Below are 27,761 nucleotides of genomic sequence, written 5' to 3'. Positions count from 1 at the left end.
TTTTTTTTTTTGGTGTTTTTTAGACTTCCTGGATGATGTCTATTTTCTTTCTTGGTTTGGAAAATTTCCAAACATTATTTCTTTGAATAAGCTTTCTGCTCCCTTCTTTTCTCTTCTTCTGGAACTCTCATAATGCATATATATCCACATGATGATACACATATGCATAAGTTTCTTAAGCTGACTTCACTCTTTTTCTTTTTTTTCTTTGCTCCTCTGACTGTATAATTTCCACTGACTTGTCTTTGAGTTTACTGATCCTTTCTTTCCTGTCTGATCTAGTCTGAGCTAAACTCCATCTATGGATTTTTTCCCCCATTCAATTGTATTATTCAGCTCTATGATTTTTTTTTTAACATTTTGTCTTTGTTAAAATTCTTACTTTGTTCATAAATTGATCTCCTGACCTCAATGAGCACCTTCCTGTTCATTATTTTGAATTATCTGTTGGGTAAATCACATATCTCTAGTCTACTAGGGTCCGTTTCTGGAGAGTTAGTTTGTTCTTTTATTTGGAACATATTTCCCTGTTTTTTTCTTGACTCTCTCTGTGTTTTTCTGTGCATTAGATAAAATAGCCACCTCCCCAGTTGAGAGACTGGCCTCAAGTGGGTGATGAACTCCAATAATCAGCCCATCCAGCTACTCCAGATGCTTCTCAAATGTTTTTGCTAGTCTAACTTGAAAAGTTAGACACTAGACACTAGATGTGCAGCATAACCCCTTCCAGGGAGAAACTAGTAGCTGGGCTTTACTGCTGGAGCAAGCCTGGGAAAGGAGTTGTAGGAAGAGGCTCCGTTCATTCAAAACTGCCACTTTGTTCTGTGTAGACCCCAGGAAATTAGAGAATGCATGGCTCCATCAGCTCCTAGAGGCAGGCGAGTGAGAAGCTAGATCTTCAGGCAGTAGTCAGAAAAGTCTACTGTACTAGATGTGTAGTCCAACTCCTTCTAAGATGGTGACTCGGTTACTTAACTGGAGCTAGCCAGAGGAAAAGCCATGGGAAGTGCCCACACACAGGTTCAAATGCCTAGGAAACTAGTGATTGCCTGTCCCATCAGCTCCCAAAGACAGCTGAGTTAGAAGTCAGACCCTGGTCAGCAACTGGAAAATTTAATAGGTAAATGTGCATTCTAACCCCTTCCAAGAAGAAGCTGGAAGCTGGGCTTTATTGCCTGCTCATTCTGAACTGAGCCAGGGGAAAAAGCTATAGAAATTGTTTGAAAACTACCTCTTTGTTCTCTACGGTCCCAAGGGACTAGCAAATATAGGGCCCTGTCAGCTGCCAAAGATAGGCAAGCTAGTAGACAGTCCCTCTGGTAGCAGCCATAAAAGTTGGAGAGTTAGATATGTATCAAAACCTTTTCTCCTCAAGGAGAAGCTGGGAGATGGGGGATCCCTCTCAACTGTATGATGCTGTGTTAAGAATGGAGTTTATGGTGAGAGTGTATCTCAGTTTTTACTAACTGTTTTGAGGTGGGCATTTTCTTAGTTGACCAACTTGGAGGAATTGCTCAACTCGTTTCTGGATTTCAGAGGCAACTGATACATGTGTCGTTGTTTATTCTGTGTGTTTATGGGTAGAGGGAAGAGTCGGGAGCCTCCTATTCTGCCATCTTGCTGAGAATAAATCTATCCCTATTTTCTTTTTAAAATATTCTTTTTGCCTTTGTTGTTCTTCAGTTTCATTACAATTATGTGTAGATGTGGATTTCTTTCTATATATCTTGCTTGGGAATTATTAGATTTTTTAGCTATGGAGATTGCTATCTTCCATTAGTTCCAGGAAATTCTTAGTATATTTTTATGATTTTCTTCTCCTGTATCTTATATCAGAATATTTTAGAACTCGTCACACCACTCTCCATGTATCTTAACTGCTTTTACAAAAAAATCTTATTTTGTGCCTCTGTGGTGCATTGCAAGTAACCTCTTCAAACACATCTTTCAGATCATTAATTTGCTATCTAACCTCCTGTTTTGCCTAACCATTGGATTTTTCACAATTATGTTTTTCATTTTAGATAGTTCTGCCTGGTCAGTTTTGATAGTCTTTTCTTCCTTCATCATACTCCTCATACTTTACTGAGTAGATGAGGAAATAATATATATTAAGCATACTAATTTACATCTAATACCTTACTGTTTCAACATCTGCAGTATTTGCAGATCTGATTCTGCAGTTTGCTCTTTCTACAAAATTTCATTAATGTTGGCTTGCTTATTTGTGTGTCTTGTGAGAACTTATTATCCTTGGAGTTGTATGAGAATTTTTTGTGGACTTAGTGTACGGTGCAGAGAGAATCTGAGTTTACTTCTGGCAGTTACTTGGAGATATTGCCAAGACAGGACAATTTTAAATTTTCAGTTAAAGTCTTAGAGGCTACACAGATAATATGACTTTTGACCCAAAGTCCAGATAAGAACAGACTTATAGTTAGAAAATTTCCAAGATGTTCTGTATATTTTTCTGACCTACCCATGGCCAATTTAAGCCAGCCAAGTTTTCCTACTATCTCCTGCTGTAGAGGCTAGTGTTTTTCTTGTTTATCCAATGAGGTGGTCAAATAAAAGGATTCTCAGATTCATGTAAGGGTCTCATGTGACTTTCCAGCTGACAAGCTTTGTCTTCTGTCCTCAGTTCATGTTCTTCCAAAATCCAAGCTACAGGCAATAATGAAAAACAAATTCCCCATATCGCCTAGCACAATGCTAGTGCTGGCATGCTAGTTTGGATTTGTCCTCTTTGTACCTGGCTAGCCCCAACAAATTTCCCTAATTCACCTATCAGATTATCCATGTAGTTAAAAATAGTTTATCCATTATTTTTAGTTTTTCTAGTTCACTATATTTCTAAAAACCAAACCATTTTTTCATATTAAATTGCTTCTAGATATCACTGATGCCTATTTTCCTTTACCTCCTAAATGCTAATTTGATTAATAGAGGTCCTGCTTTCTCCTTCAGGTGAAAACAGAAGAATATAAGGACTGCATATACCTCAAAACTAGTACTCTTAGTAAAAGGCAGCATAGAATGGCAGTTACAGGGAACCTAAACTAAGGCTAGATAGCCACCGAGAAAAGATTTTTTTTTTTTCTCTTTGTGCTCCCTTATCACAGAAAGGTATCTGAGCAGCATATCACTCAGATATTTTCCTTGTGGTTTCCCTCACTTTAAATTTGCATCCCAGTTAAAAGTTAGATAAAGTAGAATACAAACCCCCAGTACGTACACTACAAGTTGGAGAAAGGAGAAAAAACAGGGGTAAAGGGAAAATGCTCTTCACTCCATTGTTGCAAAACGACAGGCACCATTCCTATATTCATTCTTTCCTTCCTTCCTTCATTCATCGATATTTACCTAGCATTTACTATGTATAGAGCATTGTTCTAGGTGTTGGGGATACAACACTGAATAAAGGAATATATGAATGATGACCATAAATGAATATATAAAAAGAAGATAAGAAAATAAACATGACAGCTCTTTGAAAATGACAAAATACTACAAAACTCCTTTGTTATTATCATCATTATCACAAGAGGATCTGGATAATTCTGTAGACTGTGATTATAAAAGCTGTGTTTTCCTTCCAAACAAGAGCAAATATACCTTAGTAGACTTGGAGTTTCAAAGCAATTTTCACTGGCAAAGTTTCTCACTTAAAGATATTTTCATAATTCTGTTAATCCATAGTTGGGACACTTCTCAACTCTCATTCAGTCACAAATGCGAAAGAACACTCTAAACTTCACATTAGCTTTTCCAATAAAGAAATTGATTTAGCCCATACAGTGTTCTAATTCAACTTCTATTTTCTCCAACAATAAATCTCAGGTTTCATTTCAACAACCAGACATGGACCAGAATGAAAGATTTAATGATGCTTCAGCTTGGTAGTTGTTGAGTAAGTGCTCTGATAAATTTCTACACTATAACATTTAATGAGACTTACTCCCAACAGAGTATTTACTACATCAGTTTATTTCATAGTATTATATTTGCAGAAGCAAGATAGAGCAAAGGTTATTTTGGATCCTTTACCAATAAGCTTCCTGTAAGTAAAGAAAAGTGCAACGATTTAATTTACAAAATCATTTAAAAAGGCTAAATGCTCAATAAATTCTGCTTTATCTAGTTCAGACAACCTCAGAAGCTATTGTAACTTGGATATAAAAATGTATATAAAATTCAGGCATTTTGTACCAGCTTTCTTTCCCTAACTTTGACTGGAACTGAATTTCAAAGGTTGTTGAGACAGTATTGGGATTTCTGGATAATATCTTTGAAACTCCCTCCTGCCTTGATAAGAAGAAGGGAGTCAGCAACTTATCTTACAAAAGGGAAGACTCTATCACTATGCCTATGCCCACTCCCATCAAAACTACACACACACAGAGACACACAAAGACACACACAGACACACACTTTCTCCTCCTCTCCAACCACTGCCATTTCTTGTCTGCAGCAGCCACTTTCAACTAAAGTGAGAAAAGAGAAGTCCCTGAAGGAAGACAACTTCAAAATCTTTTATCTTCTTCTAAAATCCTAAGAATATAGAAAAAGGTGTCTGAGATAAACTGGACCTCTTATACAAGCATCACCTGATACAATTCTGTTTAGTACTATGAAAAATGTGATACACAATCCCATCTATCCACTCTTACAAATTTCACCTCACAATACTAGTCACTCCTCATACACAGACTACTTCTACTTAAATAACCCAGGTACCCAAAAAATAATTTTTCACTAAAAAGTTATGCCATCTTTTGGACTGGGTTACATATATAATTTCTCTGGTAGTTCCAATAAACTAAGAATCGTAGAACAAGTTTTGTTGAATTTTGATTAACCACATTAAGCTCTACCTGTGAGAATTCAGTATAATACAGAAGTTGGAAATATCTTCTAGAGTCAGACATACTAGATTCACATCCTGGTTACTACCACTCACTAGCCTTCTGACTTGAGCAAGTTAAAAAGCATACATAAGTCTCAGTTTTATTTTCTGTAAAACAAACAAACAAGAAAAAAACATATCTTATATGGACACTGTAACAATTAAGTGATAAATTTATGTTAAGTGTTTAGCTATCAAGAAATGTTACATATAAATGTATGGGGGACCTAATGTTCTTTTAGTATCACTGGTATAAAATTAGTTAGAAACATAATCTTGCCCACAGTGTGTTTTCAATCTTATTGTGAAGACAGAATGCTCATCTAATAGACAAGTTTACTGAGTACCCATTACACAGGGCAAACATTTACATGATGGGGTATTATTAAAGAATCACCACTAATTTTCTACCTTAGTTAGACAAATAGGTCCTAAGATTTTCACATAAATGCTAATAATTAGGAAGTTCACAGATTTTTCCATTGATGCCAAAAATTAGGAATTTAATAATGTTAGGTTAGAAAAGAAGAAACCTGTTTAAGACATGTAACTAAAGGAAAAGCATATGGAAAGGCTATTCTAAACTTAAATGAATTAGATATCTAATAAGTTTATTGTGACAGTAATAATGTTAAGAACATATAGGAATTATAGGTTATGTGTTTATTTTTTTAAGTTATCAGTAAAACTTTAGTAATTTTAATTGTGTTGATTTCTTGATTATGGAAGAATCTTCCGCCAAATAGTCACCTCCACAACTAATAATGAAATCTAAGATTTATCGAGCACTTACTATGTGCCAGTCACTGCTATGAGCATTTTTACATGTATTATTAATTCACTGACGCAGACAACACTAAGATATAGGTCCTATTATTATCCTCAATTTATAGGTAAGAAAACTGACAGTTCAATAAAATAGCTTGCTTAAGGTCACATGGGCAGTATCCACCAGACCTGGGATAGGAACTCAGGCATCTGGGCTCCTGATCCCTTATCTTTAAGCATTACACCGTGTTGTCTTCCATTAAGCAAGTACTTATCTGACTTGGATAACCAATGATCTTTGACATCATACTGGAATGTCTAACAAATCTCTCAACTCAACATGTTGAAAATTGAGTTGCTGATCTTCCTCTCAAAAATGGCTTCAGCCACACTCTTCCCCATCATAGTTGATAAAAACTTAATCCATCCAGTTGCTCAAGCCAAAAAACAAACAACAACAACAAAAAAAACCTTGTAATTATCTGTGGTAGACACAGAGGTTTACTGCCCACATCCCCCTTCCAGGCAGGACTTGTTGCCTACCTGTGGAGGGTGAGGCCAGCAGATGGCCCCCCAGCTGTCAGTTCCTTCGGGGTCTGCAGCAGCTGCAGAGGGCTTATCCCCAGCACCCCTGCCTGCAGGTAAGACCCTTCTCAGGGTAGGGTGACCTGCTTCCAGTGATTGAAAGAGGCCTGGGCCTGGCTATTTCTTGAGGTTACCACTCTCTCCAGAGCTCCCTACTCATTGGTGGCTTTGTGGGTCTGGCTCACAGGTAGACTTCTTCCTCTGCTCAGTCCTACTCCCTTCTTCTCCCCTCACACATGTTGATTCCTAATAACACCTTGTATCCCAAATTCTGTCCAGTGTGTGCCTCTAGAGGAGCTAACCTGCAACACCAGCCATGACTCTTCCCTTTTCACTTACACCCCACAACCATTCTGTCAAACCCGGTTGGCTCTACTTACAAAATTTAACCTTAATATGCACTAGCCACCCTAGTCCAAACTAAAACGTGAGGAGTTCAAGAGAGCAGCACTCAATTGTATCCCAAGCATAAAGAACAGCGCCAAAAGTAAGTATTTGTGGAATGAATAAATCCTACATTTCATAAATTGATCTGTGTAAAATAAAGTCATCATTTCAATGTAATTAACAATCCCAATTTAAATGCATTGGCTTCCTTGGCAGAGATGTACAGGAATCAGAAGTTTACTGATGGAATAGTGTCCTGCTATTCAATTCTTTGGAAAACACAGACAATAATAGAGACTGATTAGGTCACTGGATTTTTATTTACTCATACTCTGAACTCCAACCCAAGGATCTGAGAACACACATCTATTAATTTTCACATTGGTACGTCAAATCACATTTTAATTTTCTCTCAACTTACCTCAAGCTCATCAAGGGCACTTCCCAGGGTTGCTGCCTGAGGTTCTGGTGGGACTAACACATTCTGGATGCCTTGTGAAGCATTTGAAATTACATCGAGGGCATTCTGAATTTCTTCACAAACTGTGTCCTTGCTGGCTTTGAGGGAAGCGACATCAGAATGTTCCAAACAAGCTGAACAAATTGAATGCAATATGGGGGAGTTCTCCTTCAATGAGGCCCGGGCACCTGCAATTTCATCCCTCTGATTTGGAGATTTTAGGTCCTGAGGAAAGAAATAAAAAGAGAGGTTATGGAAGAAAGATTTATGCCAAGAAACTCCATTTTTCTGCCAATATAAGTGAAAAGATAATAGACACTAGGAATTCATAACGACAAGTTAAAATAAAGGGCATAAATTATTTCTATACTCCTCCTGATTCTGTTAAAATTTCTATAATAGGAAAGCTAAGCCATAGCAAATAAAGGTCACAATGGTACAGATGTGTGGTAACTGAGTAACTCTTACATTTGTCAGTCATATACTTATAAGTCAGAAAAATACTTTGGCTTTCACATTATGAAATGAATTATAAGACAGCTTGAATTACAAGCATGCTGATTACTTATTTGCATAGATGGTGATGATTGCATTTAACCTTTTTGTTAAAACTAAACCAATTAAGTTAAGAATACTAAATTAAACTTCCCACCATTCAGCTATCTTCCACTCTTTTTTAGAAATACTTGCTAATAAGTTAATCCTGGATTTTTCTTTCTTTGACATTTATTCAAACAAATAGTTATTGAGCATTTAGTATATGCTAGCCCTTGTGCTTAGATGTCAAGTGCACAGAAGTGAACAATCCTGCAAGGACCTTGTTCTCCTGAAGCTTATGTTCTTGTTTGAGGGGGAGGGGGCCTAAAGACAAACGGATAAACTAGGTAAAACCAATACACAAGACAATTTCAGGTAATGAAAAATGCTATCGAGAAAACACAACACTGACTGACTTGAGAAGAGAAGCTCTTTAGCTTGGGTGGTCAGAGAAGATATTTCCTCAGAGATGACATTTGCAATAAATATAAATGAAAAGCATTTCAAACAGTGGGAGGAGAGGAAAGAGAAAGTCCTATATAAGTGACAACTGGTTAAAACTAGCTCAATATATAGTGAAAAACCCTGGCAAGTACTCCTTTAACCAAGAGATGAATGGTAACATCATCAGTGATGTCACATGGCTAGCAGGTGCTTCTTGATATGTTGTGACAAGACGAGTACTTCATCTGTCTGGAATTCTCTCCAAAAGCCCACAGTCTCAGTCTAATCATGAGAAAAACAACAAACAAAACCAGACTGGGGAAAATGCTACATGATACCTGGACTGTATCCCTCAAGACTGTTAAGGTCACAAAAAACAAAGAGACTGACTGATAAACTGTCACAGACCAGAGGAAATCGGGGAGACATGATAACTAAATGCAGCATAGAACCCTGGATCAGATCCTGGAACAGAAAAAAAGACATTAATGGGAAAACTGATGAATTCCAAAAAAAGCCCAGAGTTTAGTTAATAGTAATGCATCAATGGTTGTTCATTGTGGCTAACGTAAGACATTAACAATGAAGGAAATCAGAAGAAAAGTAGATGGGAAATTTCTGTACTATCATTGCAACCTTTCTGGAAATCTAAAATTATTAATATAAAAAAAAGTTTATTTTAAACAAAATTAATTCAAGGGAACTTAACAATAACGTATGCATTCCACATACAATATCTCATGTAATCCTTATAACAACTCATGATACATATTATTCTCCTTTTTAAAGATGAGAAAACTGATATCTAGAGAGACTGAGTTCATGAGCCAACTGACAAAGCTAAATGGTGGCATTTCTTGCATTGTAACCCAAGTCAGTGCAACTGCTAAGCCATGATCCTAACAGCTATGTTATACTCTTTCCTGCATGGGAAGGATTTCTCTTATTTGCTACTACACAAGGATGTGAGGACCTGTGTTGTATAATGACTTATAATTTATAAAGTGCTTCTGGATAGTATCTCACTGACCATCACAACACCCTTTAAGGCAATAAGGCTGGTGTTATTAGCCCCATTTTAACTAAATGAGTATTTAGTCTAAGGAGATAAAAAGGCTGATAAAAGAAGAGATGTAAACCTAAGTCTTCTGATGGCAAATCCCATGACTCTGCTACCTTCAGATAATGTTACCTGAGGTTAATAAATGGCAGCACTACTATATTTTTAGCTCCTTCCTTTCTGAAAATAAAGGCTGTCTGCTACTTCATGCAGGATTTGGGGGTAATTAACTTTTTTTTTTACAAGATGTAGGGAAGACAGAAGTAGCTGTCTACCCACTGTTCTTAGCTAGGACATGGAAGCAACCTAAGTGTCCATGGACAGAGGAATGGATAAAGAAGTTGTGGCACATATATACAATGGAATATTACTCAGCCATAAAAAGAAACAAAACTGAGTTATTTGTAGTGAGGTGGATGGACCTAGAACTTGTCATACAGAGTGAAGTAAGTCAGAAAGAGAAAAACAAATACCGTATGCTAACACATATATATGCAATCTAAAAAAAAAAAAAAGGTTCTGATGAACCTAGGAGCAGGACAGGAATAAAGATGCAGACGTAGAGAATGGACTTGAGGAAATGGAGAGGGGGAAGGGTAAGCTGGGATGAAGTGAGAGAGTGGCATGGACTTATATATACTACCAAGTGTAAAATAAATAGCTAGTGGGAAGCAGCCACATAACACAGGGACATCAGCTCGGTGCTTTCTGACCACCTAGAGGGGTGGGATAGGGAGGGTGGGAGGGAGACTCAAGAGGGAGGAGATACAGGGATATATGTATATGTATAGCTGATTCACTTTGTTATACAGCAGAAACTAACACACCATTGTAAAGCAATTATACTCCAATAAAGATGTTAAAAAAATAAATAAAGGACATCTGCCAAAAAAAAAGAAAACAGCATGTGCAAAGGTCTGAGGCATAACAGAGCAAGGAGTATGCATGCTACTGCAGGTGGCACTACAAGTACAGGGACGCTAAGCAGGAATGGTAATGAATCCAGCTAGAAACGCAGGCAGATGCCATGTTAAGGAACTGCGAGAGAAACAAGCTCAGATGTGTATTTTCAAAGATTGCTCTAGCAGTGACCATTTAGTGATTAGAGAGAATGAAATTTCAGTCAGGGAGACCAGGCAATAATCCAGGTAAAAGACAATGAGTGCCTGAACGCTGAACACTATTGCTAGGCTGTAGTAGGAGGGATCCAGAAATATTTAGGAGGCAAAAACAGTAAGACTCTGTGATACTTAGATGGAAGGGGGTGGAGGTATCTAGAAGCATCTAGAAAATTGTTTTCACCATTGTGCACATCGTGATGCATTCAGCCAGATGGAGAATACAGAATGAATAATGCATTTGGAAGAGAAAGGTAAAGTCCTTTTTGTCATCTGTGAAATGTGAGATGCCAGCATAATATCCAAATTTAAATATACTATACATGGATCTAGAATTAAGCTAGAAATAGAGATCTGTGAATCACTAACTCATAGCTGGGAGCCAAAGTCATGTGTGTGAAGGTTACAGGGCCTTCACCCAGGATGAATGTTACAATAAGGAGAAGATCCTAGGATTCATCATAAGTTGTTTCTTGAAGATATAAACCTGAAAATTTTGTGTGCTAGACCAAGAAGCTAAATATGTATTGTAAATTACCAAGAAGGACATCAGAAGATACCGAACTCTCCAAAAACCAAAGAAGCAAGCAAAAACACATGCACACCCTAGAGTTTAGGACCCAAAGTACTGTGGATAATTATGGTCACTATACTTTAAAAAAAAGAATTAAAGAAATGTTTTTAAGAAAAGCAATTTGGAAGACAGGATGACTTCTGTATGAGGGAGTTAAAAATATGGGGTCCGTTTACTTCAAAAAAGTGAAATTTATATTGGAATACACATGATTTTTTAATAACCTAGACATAATGAATGAATTTGACAAGTTGTTAATGGACTTCTTTACTAAATCTAGAAACAACAGATCAAAGATGAAGCTTTTTAGATTTGAATAAAATCTAAATAGATATAAAATAGATATAAAAATATATGTATTCCATCCACCTCCCTAGAGTCTGTCATACAGAGTGAAGTCAGTCAAAAAGAGAAAGACAAATACTGTATGCTAACACATATATATGGAATTTAAGAAAAAAAAATGTCATGAAGAACCTAGGGGTAAGACGGAAATAAAGACACAGACCTACTAGAGAACGGACCTGAGGATATGAGGAGGGGGAAGGGTAAGCTGTGACAAAGCGAGAGAGTGGCATGGACATATATACACTACCAAATGTGTATATATATATATATATTCATATTGCTGTCTCCCTCACTTCATTATACTTCCCTTGAATGAAAGCACTATAACTTATTTATTTTTTTATTCATTATCTAGTAGTACATGGCACATATTAGGAACTTAATCATTTATTTGAAGAAACAAATAGACAAATGAATAAGAAATAAGTAAGAGAAAGTTATGTTCAGAAAGGATAAGGAACTTGGGATATGATTATTCCAAGAAATCAAATGTGTGGAAAATATACATAATCCGGAGAGTCTAGACAAACTTGTACATGATAATGCCACAGAAAGCTAAAGAATAAAATTAAATTATACCTATCTGTACATCAAATGTTAGTGAAGCCATTGATATAACTGCTTTGGAAAACCAACAGTGCCTACCGAAGCTAAACATATGTATATGTTCATGAACGTATATGAACCAGCTCTATTCCACTCCTGGGAGAAGATACACTCTTACAGAAATATTTTCATATGTTCATTAAAAGACATATAAAAGTGTTCATAGAAACACTCTTCACAGAGCCCCAAATTAGGGACAACCCAAAGTAATGAGAATGAACAAAATGCAGTTACATGCTACAATACGAAATATGGAATGAAAACCACCAGACACGAAAGAGTACATATTACTTGATTCCATCTATATAAAGTTCAAACTCAGGCAAAACTAATCTATAGTTTTAGAAATCAGAATAGTGTTTATTCTTGAGGGGCGATTAGAGACTGGAAACGGGCATAAGGGATCTTTTGAATTTTGGTAATTTTCTGTTTCTTGATCTGGGTGCTTGTTACCTTGCAGGTGGTGTGTTTGGCTTGGAAAATTCATTGACCTGTATGTGTATAAGCTGTACATTTTTATGTATGTATGTTATACTTCAGCTTTTAAAGTTTATACAAAAGCAGACAAAAGTGTTAATAAAGCAAAGCAAATATTCACTGGTATAAATAAGCTATAGACCTGTCATGTTACATTTCCCATGATATTTAGGGAAGGATGAAAAAATTGGATATGCGGTCCATTTGCAAGTATCTTCTACCAACTTAAGGGCTTCTGTTTAAAAAAGAAAAAAATCTAAATGTTTGAAAAATAAAAAAGGAAAGCTCTGATAGCTTAGCCATCAGAAAGGGCAAAGCTAAAGGATTTTCACAGCAATTGATTCCACATACCCTTGAACAAACCCACATTTCAAAGAATCAGAGGAAACTTCCTTCCTAAGCTACATCCCTGCCCAAGTAGAATAGCTCAGCAGATACTCTGCTCAACAAAGCAGAACTACATGCAAATTACTGAGTTTCTCTTCCAGGTGTTTAAATGAAGAATGAAGTTTCCGGAGCTGACAACCCACTTCTCTGGTAGTGGAGGGAAGGGAGCTCATAAAGAGTAGGGGTTTTTTCTCTTTTTTTTTGGCGGTACGCGGGTCTCTCACTGTTGTGGCCTCTCCCTTTGCGGGGCACAGGCTCCGGACGCGCAGGCTCAGCGGCCATGGCTCACGGGCCTGGCTGCTCCGCGGCATGTGGGATCTTCCCGGACCGGAGCACGAACCCGTCTCCCCTGCATCGGCAGGTGGACTCCCAACTACTGCGCCACCAGGGAAGCCCGTAGTTTTGTTTTCTTAAGACTAAGAAGACATGCAGAGAAAAGCCTGATGGATACTTTGCTATTTGGATTCCATTCTTGGTTGACTTCTATCCCCAATCTTCTCTCTTCCAAGATGTTGCCTGCCATCATTGGTCAGTGGGCAGCTTCATGTTCTATCAGAAAACAAAACAGTGCAAACACCTGCTAATTTAAATATGTTTCTCCAAAATAAATTAGGAAGTTGAATACTTAGCCTTAACTGAGCTGAGGGATATAGGATGGTGAAACAAGAGTAGACTACAGAGATAAAAAGAAGGTTCTGAGGGAAAAAAAAAAATGATTGAAAAAATGCGAGACTTTACAATCAAAACATTGTTAAGCAGCAGAGAGAGATCTTCACTGCTTTTCTATACTTATTTTCCATTTTCTATTTCATGTTAGTAGGACAAATTCACTAAAGGAGAAAATAAAAGAATTCTTCAAATTCAAATAGAAAACTAAGAAACCATATAATGATTGCATCAAGATATCCCCAAAGTATGTACTCCGGCCATTAATGCATGTCTTAAGTAGTTGTAATACAACAAAGTGAATATTAATACCTCCAAAGAAACCTCCTAGGAAAGCAATATTACTTAATTCTAATGCAGACTACTGTGTCAGTTAAGAAAATGTATATGTATAGTTCCGGACGTGCACAGAAACACACTATATTCATTTAATTTTCTATCTATCTGAAACAAATACAATACTATGTATTCATCTATCATTTGCCTTGAATTTATACCTAAAAAAAATTCTATCTGGAGTCATGTGTCATGATTAAAGGAAAAAGAATAAGCAGAAAAACATAAAAATAATGAGCTACTTCAGTAAGATCTAATTGCTATACTTCATGCTTTCCTTCCATTTGTGTGTATACTTCATCACTTAATCTAACAAAATTCAAATATCCATAAATCAGAAAACTTTTCCCGTATAGATTAATTAACACCTATGGGAGTTAAGTTGGATTTTAACATCTAGTCAAGGATCAATAAATATCATTATCCTTACAATTCCTTATTTAACTTTCTGTGACTCACTTGTCAGAAATAAATCACCATTTTCCAAATATTCTGGTGCATCTAAGAAAGCAAATAGCATCATTTAGTATAAATGGGATCCAAACTCAGAGATGTTGATGCAACTTCCTAGTTAATAATCCCTTACGTTCATGGAGTGGCTTATCCTGTTTAACATGTTTCCAGTCACTCTTTCACAAAGAACCCCATGAGGAGATACAAAAAGGGTTATTATTTTTTTTAATTAATAAAAAGTGGTAGTGGTAATTGTTTTTAAGAAAGCCAACATTTATTAAATAGCTATAATGCTTCCTACATGAAAGCACTCTCTATTCTTTCTCATTTAATGGCCCAGCTATGAATAAGATCCAGGATTGGCTCCTGTCTTATCACTCTTTCTACCCAATGCTAATTTTTTTGTTATTGCCAGTAGCTTCATTATCTCTCACAAAGTCTGTCTAAGGACTTTCCTAAAACCCTACAGTTCTGTAGTAGCCCAAAAGAAAATACACCTTTCAGGCATACCTTCTTGACAAATAACTGTCACACCTAATATAACGCAGATTAGAAACTTATTCCTTAATTGAGTTTCAGAATAAGACTAATAAGATAACCTCAGGCCAAAATTATAACACTAAATTCAAGTGTGATTGATAAGGTCATTTAGTTTGCCCCAAAATATAAGTGAATGATACATGAAGAAAGAGTAAAATTAATAAGTATCATCTTCACTATTTTAATCTACCTTTGATAAAATAACAACTCTAAACATAGCATCTTAGTAGTGATAGCTTAATGGTTGCTTTTCCCAGAGCAAAAAACTTTTTGGCTTTTAAGTTTAATTCAACAGGCTTGAAAAACCTGCTACAAGGTGTGACTTAATAGCTAAGGGTGAAATGAGGCAAACGCTGAGCAACTCCAAGGCAGGAAGTCTGTCTCATAATGAAAATAGCAGGAACTTTGGGGTTATAATTCCAACACAAAAACACTCCAATAGCAGGAGCTTTTGATTGTAATAATTAACCTTACTTCAGCTACAAAATGGGGATAATAATTTCTACCTCACAGGGTATTAATGAGGTTACCTAATTTAATGTGAAACATTTTTCCAGCATTTTCTTACTTGATCTCTCTCTATACAACAAACTATTGGCCATATTCCCTCCTTAAATATTTCTCCCCTGTCTCCTTAAATGACAATACTGAATTTAACTTGACAGGTAGTGACCTCTCTACTGAGCTCCAGGAGCATAACTCTAGTTGGATCTCAAAATATACAGGCCCAAAATTGAACCCATTGCTTTTCTTATACACACTCCCAAATATGTTTCTCCTCCAACATTCTCAGACTGAAGGGCCCCAATATCCAGCGGACTAACAATAAACTTAAGGAATATCCTTGACCCTTCCATTCCCTCATCCCAGCCATTAGGTGAGATCTATTATTCTCCTCATTAAATATTTCTCCAGTAAGTACCCTTTGTTCTCGTCCTCTCGTCTAGTGGGAAAATGATTAGGGAGAAAACAGAGGAAGTGCTTGTGAAAACACGGAGGACAGAACAAATTAGAGAAATATTAAAGACAACTTTTTGACTAATACGATATTCTGTCAGTAACACAATCAGAGGAGTCTGTCTAAACTTCACATATGATCCTCACTCCCCAATTTAAATTTTTCAAGTGACTGTTAATTAACACAACATCTCTCATATTGTTTATTACAGACAAGCATGATCTGGACTCCAGCTTCTCTCTCTAGCCTTACATTCTACCACTTCTCTCACAGGCACCCTTTTCTCCAGCCACACAGAAACACATGAGGTTCTACAGGTGCCTTTGCATGAGCTATGTCCCTGCCTCCCCTCATATCTCCTGCTATATGTCCATTCATCCTTCAAGACAATTTGGATTCTCACGTTCTGTCATCCACGGACACACTCATGTGTTCCAATAATACTTACACAGCACTGATCTAGGACTTATTAAACCATTACCATTTGCTATATTTATTCATTGATACATCTGTGTCTCTCACTGAATTAAGAGTTCCTATTGGGGCCAAAATGATGTCTTAATTCTTTCATTCCCTGGGCCTTGTATAGGAGCTGGCACAGAATGACCAATGAATTAATAATACAACTTTAAAGACATGAGAAAACTTTGAGGGTTACTGCCTTAAGATAATTTACTTTTCCATAAGATACAATTTTGAATTTTGGAAAAGGAAATCACAACTGCAAAAAGCTAAGGTATACTCATTCTAGAATGGAAATGTTCTTCTTTAATTGTGTTCCCAATTAGGCTAACTAGATTTGCCTATGAACTATTCTTCCAAGTGTTCTGGACTAGCTGTTGATGACAGTTTTTAGCACTTACATGTAAGTGTGTCATTCAGTGCTTATTGCTGTGTATCTCAGGTTGTTCTGAAAAATATCTGATTTCTAATTACATTCCCCAGCAGGAGGCAAGACCTTGAGGAAATGCATGTTTGTCATGCTTTTCAGAAAGTTAAGTTAGTGCTCCCTACCTTGACCAACAATCAGATCCATCTGATTGAGGAAAACAGAAATAACTTAGGTTAATAATCGTGTTAAGTTTTGAGTATTCTTAGATACTGATTTCAAGAAGTATTTATACAGTGGAACTGAACTAAGAGCTAGAAGGAAATACAAAGTAAAAATAAGCACCCACTCTGAAGTCCTCTGCTCTCTAGAAATTGTTAAATAATAATATGCTAAAATAAAATGGTGGAATAGATCAGAATTACTATAGGAAATGTAAGGAAAAGCATGCATAGGTTAGGAACTGCTTCATAGAGAGGCAGGTGAGCATTTCAAAATGCACCAGGTAAAAGAGAGCCAAAAAAGCTCACATAAAAGTCAGCTGGCTCTCTAATATGCTTCTCAAACATAGCATATCAAAACCTGAGCTCCTGAAAATACCCCTCAAACCACTACTACCAGTCTTCACCAGTTCAGTAGCAGTTCTTCCAGTTGACCAAACCAAAAACCTTGTTGTCAGCCTTTACTTCTCTTTCTCTCAAATCTCACATCTAGTCTATCAGCAAATTCTATCACCTTTACTCTCATTTATCTAGAATTTGGCATCTTATCACTTCTAGCAAGTCATCATGTCACTGCTTTGCTCAAACCATCCTATATATCTTTCTGACCTCATCCTTACTACTCCCTTTGTTCACTGTGATCCAGCAACATGGACCTCCTTTCTGGTTCTCTAAAAATCTAGGCATATCCCATCCCTACCCTAGGCCATCCCATTGCTGGAACACTCTTCTGGATCCATGACTGGCTCACTCTCTCACTTCTTTTGAGTCTTTACTGAAAAATCAACTTTTCAGTGAGACCTCCTCTAGCCACTCTATCTAAAAATTCATCCAACAATTTCACTCTCAACATACCATACTTCTTTCCCTGCTTTATTTTCTTCTTACTACTACTTATCACTAATATACTTTATATTATAGTTATTTACCATGTTTGTTTTCTGTCTTCTTCACTGGAATGTAAGCTCCATGAGGGCACATGAAAGGTATCTGACAAATGTTTATTAATGAATGAATGAACATCAACTCAAGTTAAAAACTTGCAATTAATTTGGAACATCTCACACATATAAAAATTATCCTATCACATATGGGAATAAAATGCCAGAAATTGTCTAGTTATACCTGAGAAGACAGATAAAGGGCACAGAAATAGATAGAACAAAACCTATTGCTCCTTTTTAATCTCTCATTCCAAAGACAGATCTCAGAACATGTTTACCTGGATATCTCACAATTTACTTGTGAGTTTTACTTATGTCATATTTCATACTTACCAGAATGCATAGAAAAAGCTTCTGAACTCAAAACATAATGGCTGTGACTGTAGTTGAAAGGTCAATTGTATATGCCTGCCTATTAGAAGGTAAGTTGTATTTAAAATCCAGATCCCTAATTAACAAAGATTTTGCCTTACTCAAGAACTAGATACTGAGAATGTATCTTCTATATGCAGAGTATTCGCTGTTTAGTTTTTGCCAATTTAAATACTCATGTCTCCAAGAATGGCTGCAATCCACCCTGGTACATGAAATAAATTAGCATTCTTGTACTCTAGAGAAAAGTATGTGTTTAGCACCAAATGGAAACAGCAGATGACTAAATACTCTTTTTTAGCCTTGTTTCCATCATAAATACAACAGACGCAAGATGCTGGAATGTGGACAACCCCCAGAAGGTTGGTGTTTTCCTCTAATGCAGAAATAAACCATTTGAAAATGCATTCTATATAGCACACCAGAGTCAGCAAGAACCCCTTGGTTTATTTATTGCCATCAAGATGACTTTATGACTAACTATATCACAAATACCTCTATAGCCCAAATGAAACATAAGGCTACCTTTGATGTTAAACATCACTAAATATCTTATAAATGTATAGCAATGGTCATTCAAGTCTAAGATAAAGGATTGCCACATAAATGATTTAGAAAAACTATAGTTCACACTAAATACTGAGCATTACCCAAACTCATGAGACACTTATAGCCATGAGGTATGATCTCTAAAAAGTAATTTAATAGAGGAGGACCATTTCTATATTAAGTATGAAAAAAATTACCTTACTAGGAAGATCCAGCTTCATCATATCACCTCTTTTAAAAGCATAATGCACAAGAAAAATGACAGTATATCACCCTTGGTCTAATTGTCCAGCTATGTTCCTCAAGGTTCTCTAGCTCTTACTACCCAAATGTGAGTTGAACTTTCATTCTTATTTTTATTCATTGTAGGATAGGTAAGGAATAAATACTCAGAGACATTCAATTTCAGTCAAAAAAAATATTCTTCAACCTGATAAAGGGGATCTATGAAAAACCCACAGTTAAGATCATACTTAATGGTGAAAGTCTAAATGCTTTCTCCCTGTGATCAGGAATACAACAAGAATATCCTCTTTCACTTCTATTCAGTATCTAGTCAAATAATTTAAGGAAGGAAAATAAATAAAAGGCATCTAAACTGGAAAAGAAGTAAAAGTATCTATTTGAGTATAACATGATCTGGTATACGGAAAATACTAAGGAATTCACTAAAAAATAATTAGCGCTAATATATGAGATGAGCAAGGTTACAGGATGCAATGTTAATGTGCAAAAATGAATCGTATACCTATACACTTGCAATGAACAATATAAAAATAAAATTAAGAAAACAATATTATATACAATAAAATCAAAAATAAAATATTTAGTAAAGAATCTAACAAAATAAGTGCAAGACTTCTACACTGAAAATTACAAAACATCATTAAAAGACTTAAATAAATGGAAAGACTTTCCATGTCATGGACTGGAAGACTTAATATTGTTATCACTGCAATACCCCCCCAAATTAAACTATAAATTCAGTACAACTCCTATCAAAATGCCAGCTGTATTTTTTGCAGACATTGACAAGATGAACCTAAAATTCATATGAAAATGCAAGGAACACAAAATAACCAAGACAATCTTTAAAAAGAACAAAACTGGAGGACTCACACTTTCCAATTTCAAAACTTACTAAAAAGCTACAAGAAAGTGTGTTACTGGCATAAGAATAGACATATAGATCAATAGAATAGAATTGAGAGTTCAAAAATAAACCCTTAAATTCACAGTCAATTAATTTTCAACAAAGGTGTCTAGACAACTCAATGCAGAAAGAATAAGTAGTCGTTTCAATAAACAGTGCTGGGACAACCGTATATTTACATGCAAAAGAAGGGAGCTGAACCCCTGCCTCATACCATACACAAAAATTAACTCAACATGGATCATGCACCTTAATGTAACAGCTAAAGCCATAAACTCCATTCACGAGGAGTCTGTGCACACTCACTTGTTCCTGAAGCAGAGCGGAGGGGGCAGATTTCCTACACCGCTCTGTGTGCACCTCAGCCTGAACTGCTGAGTGTGCCAGCCCTGCTTGGGAGCTTAGCTGTGAGACACAGATGTGGTTCAGACCTGAAGCAGCATCTGAGAAGGGTGGGGACAGCCATTACTAACGCTGACACAGGCAACTCATCAGAAAAAGCCCCATTTCTGTCTGCAGCCAGACGGCCACAGCCTGTGCCCCAACACACGCCAAGTGCCCACACAGGCACCACTTGCCCTGTGGCATAGCTCCCCACTAGGGTAAAAGTGGCAGAGACAGAAGGAAGAGCCCAGCTATGAGAGACAAAGGTGGCTTAGACTCAAAGCAGCGTCTGAGTAGGGTAAGGGCAGCCATTACTGGTGCTTATGCAGGCAGCGTATCAGAAGCAGTACAGATCTCTGACCCAGGCCTCACCACCACAGCCCACACCTGAACATGCACTGAGTGCCCACACCAGCCCCTCTTGTTCCAGCACTGTTCCTTTCTGGGGTGAGGGTGCAATGCTGGGAGGGGGAGGGACACAAACTTAAAGAGAATGGAGCCATCTTGGACCTAACCCTCAGGGCTTCTGCTCCAGCAACTTGAGTCCTGACCTTGCTCCCAATAGGGCAGTGACAGCCATCAAGCAGAGGGGAAGACCCAACTCACACCTGGGTCCAGACCTAGCGCCTCCATCTCCTATCCCACCTCTTACCAAAATGACAGCTGCCAGCACACCCTGAGGAAAGATGCGACTTGTGTTCACATCAAATCCAGCTCTCTCTCCCACCAAAGCCACTGGGCACATACATACTGTATAAGGACACTCCCACATAAGGACACATTCAAGACTGTAATGCATTACTGTTTCACCTAATTTCATAGAGACAAAGAAAGTTAAGCAAAATGAGAAGACAGAGAAATTGGTCTCATTGAAAGAGAAGAACAAAGCCTGGGCGGGGAACACTAATGAAACAGAAATAAACAATTTACCAGATAAAGAATTTAAAGCACCAGTAATAAGGATGCTAATGGAATTAGGGAAAAGAACACATGAACACAGTGAGAATATTAACAAGGAACTAGAAAATATTAAAAAGAACCAGTCACTTATTGTATTGAAGAATACAATAACAGCAATGAACTATATACTAGAAGGAATTAACAGCAAACTAGGTGATACAGAAAAATGAAAAAATGATCTGGAAGACAGAATTATGGAAACTGCCCGATCAGAGCAGCAAAATGAGAGCAGTTTAAGAGATCCGTGGGACAGTATTAAGTGCACCAACATTCGCATTATAGGGGTCCAGAAGGAGAAGAGACAGAAAAAGGGTTGAAATTGTATTTGATGAAATTATGACTGAAAACTTCTTAAAACTGAAGAAGGAAACAAATATCCAGGTACTGGAAACAAAGAGGATATCAAGATGAACCCAAACAAGATGACCTCCCAAAAGGCAAGAAACTCCCCACGTACCTGGGTAGGGCAAAAGAAAAAAGAATAAACAGAGACAAAAGAATAGGGACGGAACCTGCACCAGTGGGAGGGAGCTGTGAAGAAGGAAAGGTTTCCACACACTAGGAAGCCCCTTCGTGGGCGGAGACTGCGGGTGGCATAGTGGGGAAGCTTCGGAGCCACGGAGGAGAGCACAGCAACAGGGGTGCAGAGGGCAAAGCGGAGAGATTCCTGCACAGAGGATCGGTGCCGACTGGCACTCACCAGCCCAAGAGGCTTGTCTGCTCAGCCGCTAGTGCGGGTGGGGCTGGTAACTGAGGCCCAGGCTTCGGTCGGATTACAGGGAGAGGACTGTGGTTGGCGGCGTGAACACAGCCTGCAGGGGGCTAGTGCGCCACACCTAGCCAGGAGGGAGTCCGGGGAAATGTCTGGACCTGCCAAAGAGGCAAGAGACTTTCTCTTCCCTCTTTGTTTCCTGGTGCACGAGGAGAGGGGATTAAGAGCAGTGCTTAAAAGAGCTCCAGAGACGGGCGGGAGCCACGGCTAACAGCGTGGACCCCAGAGACGGGCATGAGACGCTAAGGCTGCTGCTGCTGCCACCAAGAAGCCTGTGTGCGAGCACAGGTCACGATCCACACTTCCCTTCCAGAAGCCTGTGCAGCCCGCCACTGCCAGGGTCCCAGGATCCAGGCACAACTTCCCCGGGAGAATGCACGGCGCGCCTCAGGCTGGTGAAACATCACGATGACCTCTGCCACCGCAGGCTCGCCCCGCACTACGTGCCCCTCCCTCCCCCCGGCCTGAGTGAGGCAGAGCCCCGGAATCAGCTGCTCCTTTAACCCCGTCCTGTCTGAGCGAAGAACAGACGCCCTCCAGCGACCTACACACAGAGGCGGGGCCAAATCCAAAGCTGAGCCCTGGGAGCTGTGCCAACAAAGAAGAGAAAGGGAAATCTCTCCCAGCAGCCTCAGGAGCAGCGGATTAAAGTTCCACAATCAACTTGATGTACGCTGCATCGTGGAATACCTGAATAGCCAACGAATCATCCCAACTTGAGGAGGTGGACTTTGAGAGCAAGATTTATTATTTTTACCACTTTTCCTCTTTTTGTGAGGGTGTATGTGTATGCTTTTGTGTGAGATTTTGTCTGTATATAGCTTTGCTTTCAACATTTGTCCTAGGGTTCTGTCCGTCCGTTTTTTTGTTCGTTTGTATGTTTTTTTTTAAAAATTTTTTCTTAATAATTATTTTTTATTTTAATAACTTTATTTTATTGTATCCTTATTTTATTTTATTTTATCCTCTTTCTTTCCTTCTTTCTACTTTTTCTCCCTTTTATTCTGAGCCGTGTGGATGAAAGGCTCTTGGTGCTGCAGCCAAGAGCCAAGAGTCAATGCTGTGACTCTGAGGTGGGAGAACCAACTTCAGGACACTAGTCCCAGCTCCACGTAATATCAAACGGCGAAAATCTCCCAGAGATCTCCATCACAACACCAACACCCAGCTTCACTCAACGACCAGCAAGCTAAAGTGCTGGACACCCTATGCCAAACAACTAGCAAGACAGGAACACAACCCCACCCATTAGCAGAGAGGCTGCCTAAAATCAAAGTAAGGCCACAGACACCCCAACACACACCACCAAACGTGGACCTGCGCACCAAAAAGACAAGATCCAGCCTCAGCCACCAGAACACAGGCACTAGTCCCCTCCACCAGGAAGCCTACACAACCCACTGAACCAACTTTAGCCACTGGGGACAGACACCAAAAACAACGGGAACTATGAACCTGCAGCCTACAAAAAGGAGACCCCTAACACAGTAAGATAAGCAAAATGAGAAGACAGAAAAACACACAGCAGAGGAAAGAGCAAGATAAAAACCCTCCAGACCTAACAAACGAAGAGAAAATAAGCAGTCTACCTGAAAAAGAATTCAGAATAATGATAGTAAAGATGATCCAAAATCTTGGAAATAGAATAGAGGAAATGCAAGAAACATTTAACAAGGACCTAGAAGAACTAAAGAGGAAACAAGTAATGATGAACAAAACAATAAATGAAATTAAAAATACTCTAGAAGGGATCAATAGCAGAATAACTGAGGCAGAAGAATGGATAAGTGACCTGGAAGATAAAATAGTGGAAATAACTACTGCAGAGCACAATAAAGAACACAGAATAAAAAGAACTGAAGACAGTCTCAGAGACTTCTGGGACAACACTAAACGCACCAACATTCAAATTATAGGGGTCCCAGAAGAAGAGAAAAAGAAAGGGACTGAGAAAATATTTGAAGAGATTATAGCTGAAAACTTCCCTAATATGGGAAAGGAAATAGTTAATCAAGTCCAGGAAGCACAGAGAGTCCCATACAGCATAAATCCAAGGAGAAACACGCCAAGACACATATTAATCCAACTGTCAAAAATTAAATACAAAGTAAACATGTTAAAAGCGGCAAGGGAAAAACAACAAATAACACACAAGGGAATCCCCATAAGGTTAACAGCTGATCTTTCAGCAGAAACTCTGCAAGCCAGAAGGGAGTGGCAGGACATATTTAAAGTGATGAAGGACAAAAATCTACAACCAAGAATACTCTACCCAGCAAGGGTCTCATTCAGATTTGATGGATAAATTAAAACCTTTACAGACAAGCAAAAGCTAACAGAATTCAGCACCACCAAACCAGCTTTACAACAAATGCTAAAGGATCTTCTCTAGGCAAGAAACACAAGAGAAGGAAAAGACCTATAATAACAAACCCAAAACAATTAAGAAAATGGGAATAGGAACATACATATCGATAATTACCTTAAATGTAAATGGATTAAATGCTCCCACCAAAAGACACAGACTGGCTGAATGGATACAAAACCAAGACCCGTATATATGCTGTCTACAAGAGACCCACTTCAGACCTAGGGACACATACAGACTGAAAGTGAGAGGATGGAAAAAGATATTCCATGCAAATGGAAATCAAAAGAAAGCTGGAGTAGCAATTCTCATATCAGACAAAATAGACTTTAAAATAAAGACTATTACAAGAGACAAAGAAGGACACTACATAATGATCAAGGGATCGATCCAAGAAGAAGATATAACAGTTGTAAATATTTATGCATCCAATATACAAGCACCTCAATACATTAGGCAAATACTAACAGCCATAAAGGGGAAATCGACAGTAACACATTCACCTTGTACCAAAATGTTCACTGCAGCTCTATTTACAATGGCCAGGAGATGGAAGCTACCTAAGTGTCCATCATCAGATGAATGGATAAAGAAGATGTGGCACATATAAACAATGGAATATTACTCAGCCATAAAAAGAAATGAAATTGAGTTATTTGTAGTGAGTTGGATGGACCTAGAGTCTGTCATACAGAGTGAAGTAAGTCAGAAAGAGAAAGACAAATATCGTATGCTATCACATATATACGGAATCTAAGGAAAAAAAAATGTCATGAAGAACCTAGGGGTAAGATGGGAATAAAGACACAGACCTACTAGAGAATGGACTTGAGGATATGGGGAGGGGGAAGGGTAAGCTGTGACAAAGTGAGAGAGTGGCATGGACATATATACACTACCAAACGTAAAATAGATAGCTAGTGGGAAGCAGCCGCATAGCACAGGGAGATCAGCTCGGTGCTTTGTGACCACCTAGAGGGGTGGGATAGGGAGGGTAGGAGGGAGGGATATGCAAGAGGGAAGAGATATGGGAACATATGTATATGTATAGCTGATTCAATTTGTTATAAAGCAGAAACTAACACGCCATTGTAAAGCAATTATACTCCAATAAAGATGTAAAAAACAAAAAGTAGAAACTATAGGAAAGGAAAAATGCCACTAGTAAAGGCAAATAGACAGTAAAGGCTGATGACCAAGTGCTTAAATAAGCTAGTATCAAGATCAAAAGACAAAAAATATGACATCAAAAATACAAAATGTGGGAAAGGGGAGTAAAAACTTGTAGATCTTTTAGGATGCATTTGAATTTAAAGGACTACCTACTTAAAGCAAGTAGATATAATTACAGGTGTACATGTATGAATTCCATGATAACCGCACATCAAAAGCCTACAATATATATACAAAAACTACAGAGAAAGGAACATAAGCATACCACTAAAGAAAATCATCAGACCATAAAGAAACAAAAAGTAGAAAAGAACACAGAAGAATTACAAAACAACCAGAAAACAAGTAATAAAATGGCAATAAGAACATACTAATCAATAATTACTTTTGGGACTTCCCTGGTGGTCCAGCGGTTAAGACTCCCTGCTCCCAGGGCAGGGGACCTGGGTTTGATTCCTGGTCAGGGAACTAGATCCTGCATGCCGCAACTAAGAGCCTGCATGCCGCAACTAAGACCTGGCGCAGCCAAATAAATAAATAAATATTAAAATAATAATAATAGTTACTTTCAATGTCAATAGACTAAATGCTCCAATCAAAAGGCATAGGGTAGATGACTGGGTAAAATAACAAGACCTTTCAATATGCAGCCTACAAGAGACTCCCTTCAGGGTGAAAGGCACACACAGGCTGAAATTAAGGGGATGGAAAAAGGTATTTCATGCAAATGGAAACAACAAGAAAGCGAGGGTAGCCATTACTACCCTCATATCAGACAATATAGACTTTAAAACAAACTCTGTAACAAAAGACAAAGAAGGACATTATGTAATGATAAAGGGATAAATACAAGAAGAGGATATCAAACCTCTTAACATATATGCACCTAATATAGAACACCTAAATTTGTAAAACAAATATTAACAGACATAAAGGGAGAAACTGACAGTAATACAATAGTAGTAGGGGACTTTAACACCCCACTTACATCAGTGGACAGATCATCCAGACAGAAAATCATAAGGCAACAATGATCTTAAATGACACATAAATGACAAAGTAGACCAGCTGGACTTAATAGATACCTACAGGACATTCCACCCAAAAACAGCAGAATACACATTATTTTCAAGTGCACATGGAATGTTCTCAAGGATAGATCCTGTACTAGGCCCCAAAGAAGTCTCAACAAATTTAACAGAAATTTTATCAAGCATTTTTTCTGACCACACAGTATGAAACTAGTAATCAATTACAGAAAGAAAATGGAAAAAGCAGAAACACATGGAGACTAAACAACATGCTACTAAAAAGCCAATGGGTCATTGAAGAAATCAGAAAATACCTGAGACGAATGAAAATGGAAACACAACTTTTCAAAATCTTAGAAGCAAAAGCAGTTCTAAGAGGGAAATTTATAGCAATACACTCCTACCCCCCAAAACAAGAAAAAACTCAAATAAACAACCTAATCTACTACCTAAATGAATGAGTAAAAGAAGAACAGGCAAAGTCTGGAGTCAGCAGAAGGAAGGAAAAAATAAAGATCAGAGAGGAAATGAATAAAATAGAAACAAAAAAAAAGAAAAGATCAATGAAACCAAGAGCTGGACTTTTGAAAAGATAAACAAGATTGATAAACCTCTAGCCAGGCTCATCAAGGAGAAAAGAAAGACCTAAATAAGCAAAGTAAGAAATGAAGACAAGAAATAACAATCCATACCACAGAGATACAAAGAATCATAAGGGAATACTATGAATAATTATATGCCAACAAATTGGATAACACAGAAGAAATGGACTAATTTCCAGAAACATACAATCTTCCAAGCCTGAATTAGGAAGAAATAGACAATCTGAATAGATTGATCACTAGTAATGCAATTGAATTTGCAATTTAAAAAAACTCCCAGCAAACAAAAGTCTAGGACCAGACGGCTTCACAGGGGAATTCTACCAAACATATAAAGAAGATCTAATACCTATCCTTCTCAAACTATGCCAAATAACTGAAGAAGACAGACACTCCCAAATTCATTATATGAGGCCACTATTATTCTTATACCAAAACCAGACAAAAACACTACAAAAAAAGAAAATACTATGCCAATATATTTGATGAATATAGATACAAAAATCCTCAATAAATATTAGCAAACCAAATTTGACAATAAATTAAAAAAATCATACACCATGATCAACTGTGATTTATTCCAGGGATGCAAGGATGTTTCAAAATTCACAAATCAATCAATGTGATACACCACAATAACAAAGGAAGGATAAAAATCACATGATCATCTCAACAGATGCAGAAATAGCACTTGAAAAACTTCAACATCTACTCATGATAAAAACTCTCATCAAATTTGGTATAGAGGGAACATATCTCAACACAGTAAAGCTCATTTATGACAAACCCACAG

The 27,761-nt window shown here is 37.7% G+C and overlaps 1 protein-coding gene across 1 annotated transcript in view; it reads right to left on the bottom strand.

Annotated features, from left to right (window-relative positions):
• CTNNA3 (catenin alpha 3) overlaps positions 1–27,761 on the bottom strand; it is a 1,528,699-nt gene that overhangs the window by 1,183,154 nt on the left and 317,784 nt on the right. The window contains 1 exon segment of the mRNA XM_024765510.1: positions 7,068–7,331. Coding sequence (XP_024621278.1) covers positions 7,068–7,331 — 264 coding nt within the window.

The sequence above is a fragment of the Neophocaena asiaeorientalis genome, unplaced genomic scaffold (genome assembly GCF_003031525.2).
Source record: "Neophocaena asiaeorientalis asiaeorientalis breed wild unplaced genomic scaffold, Neophocaena_asiaeorientalis_V1.1 scaffold31, whole genome shotgun sequence".
Lineage (NCBI taxonomy): Eukaryota > Metazoa > Chordata > Mammalia > Artiodactyla > Phocoenidae > Neophocaena > Neophocaena asiaeorientalis.
This window is presented reverse-complemented; position numbering and strand designations above follow the sequence as displayed.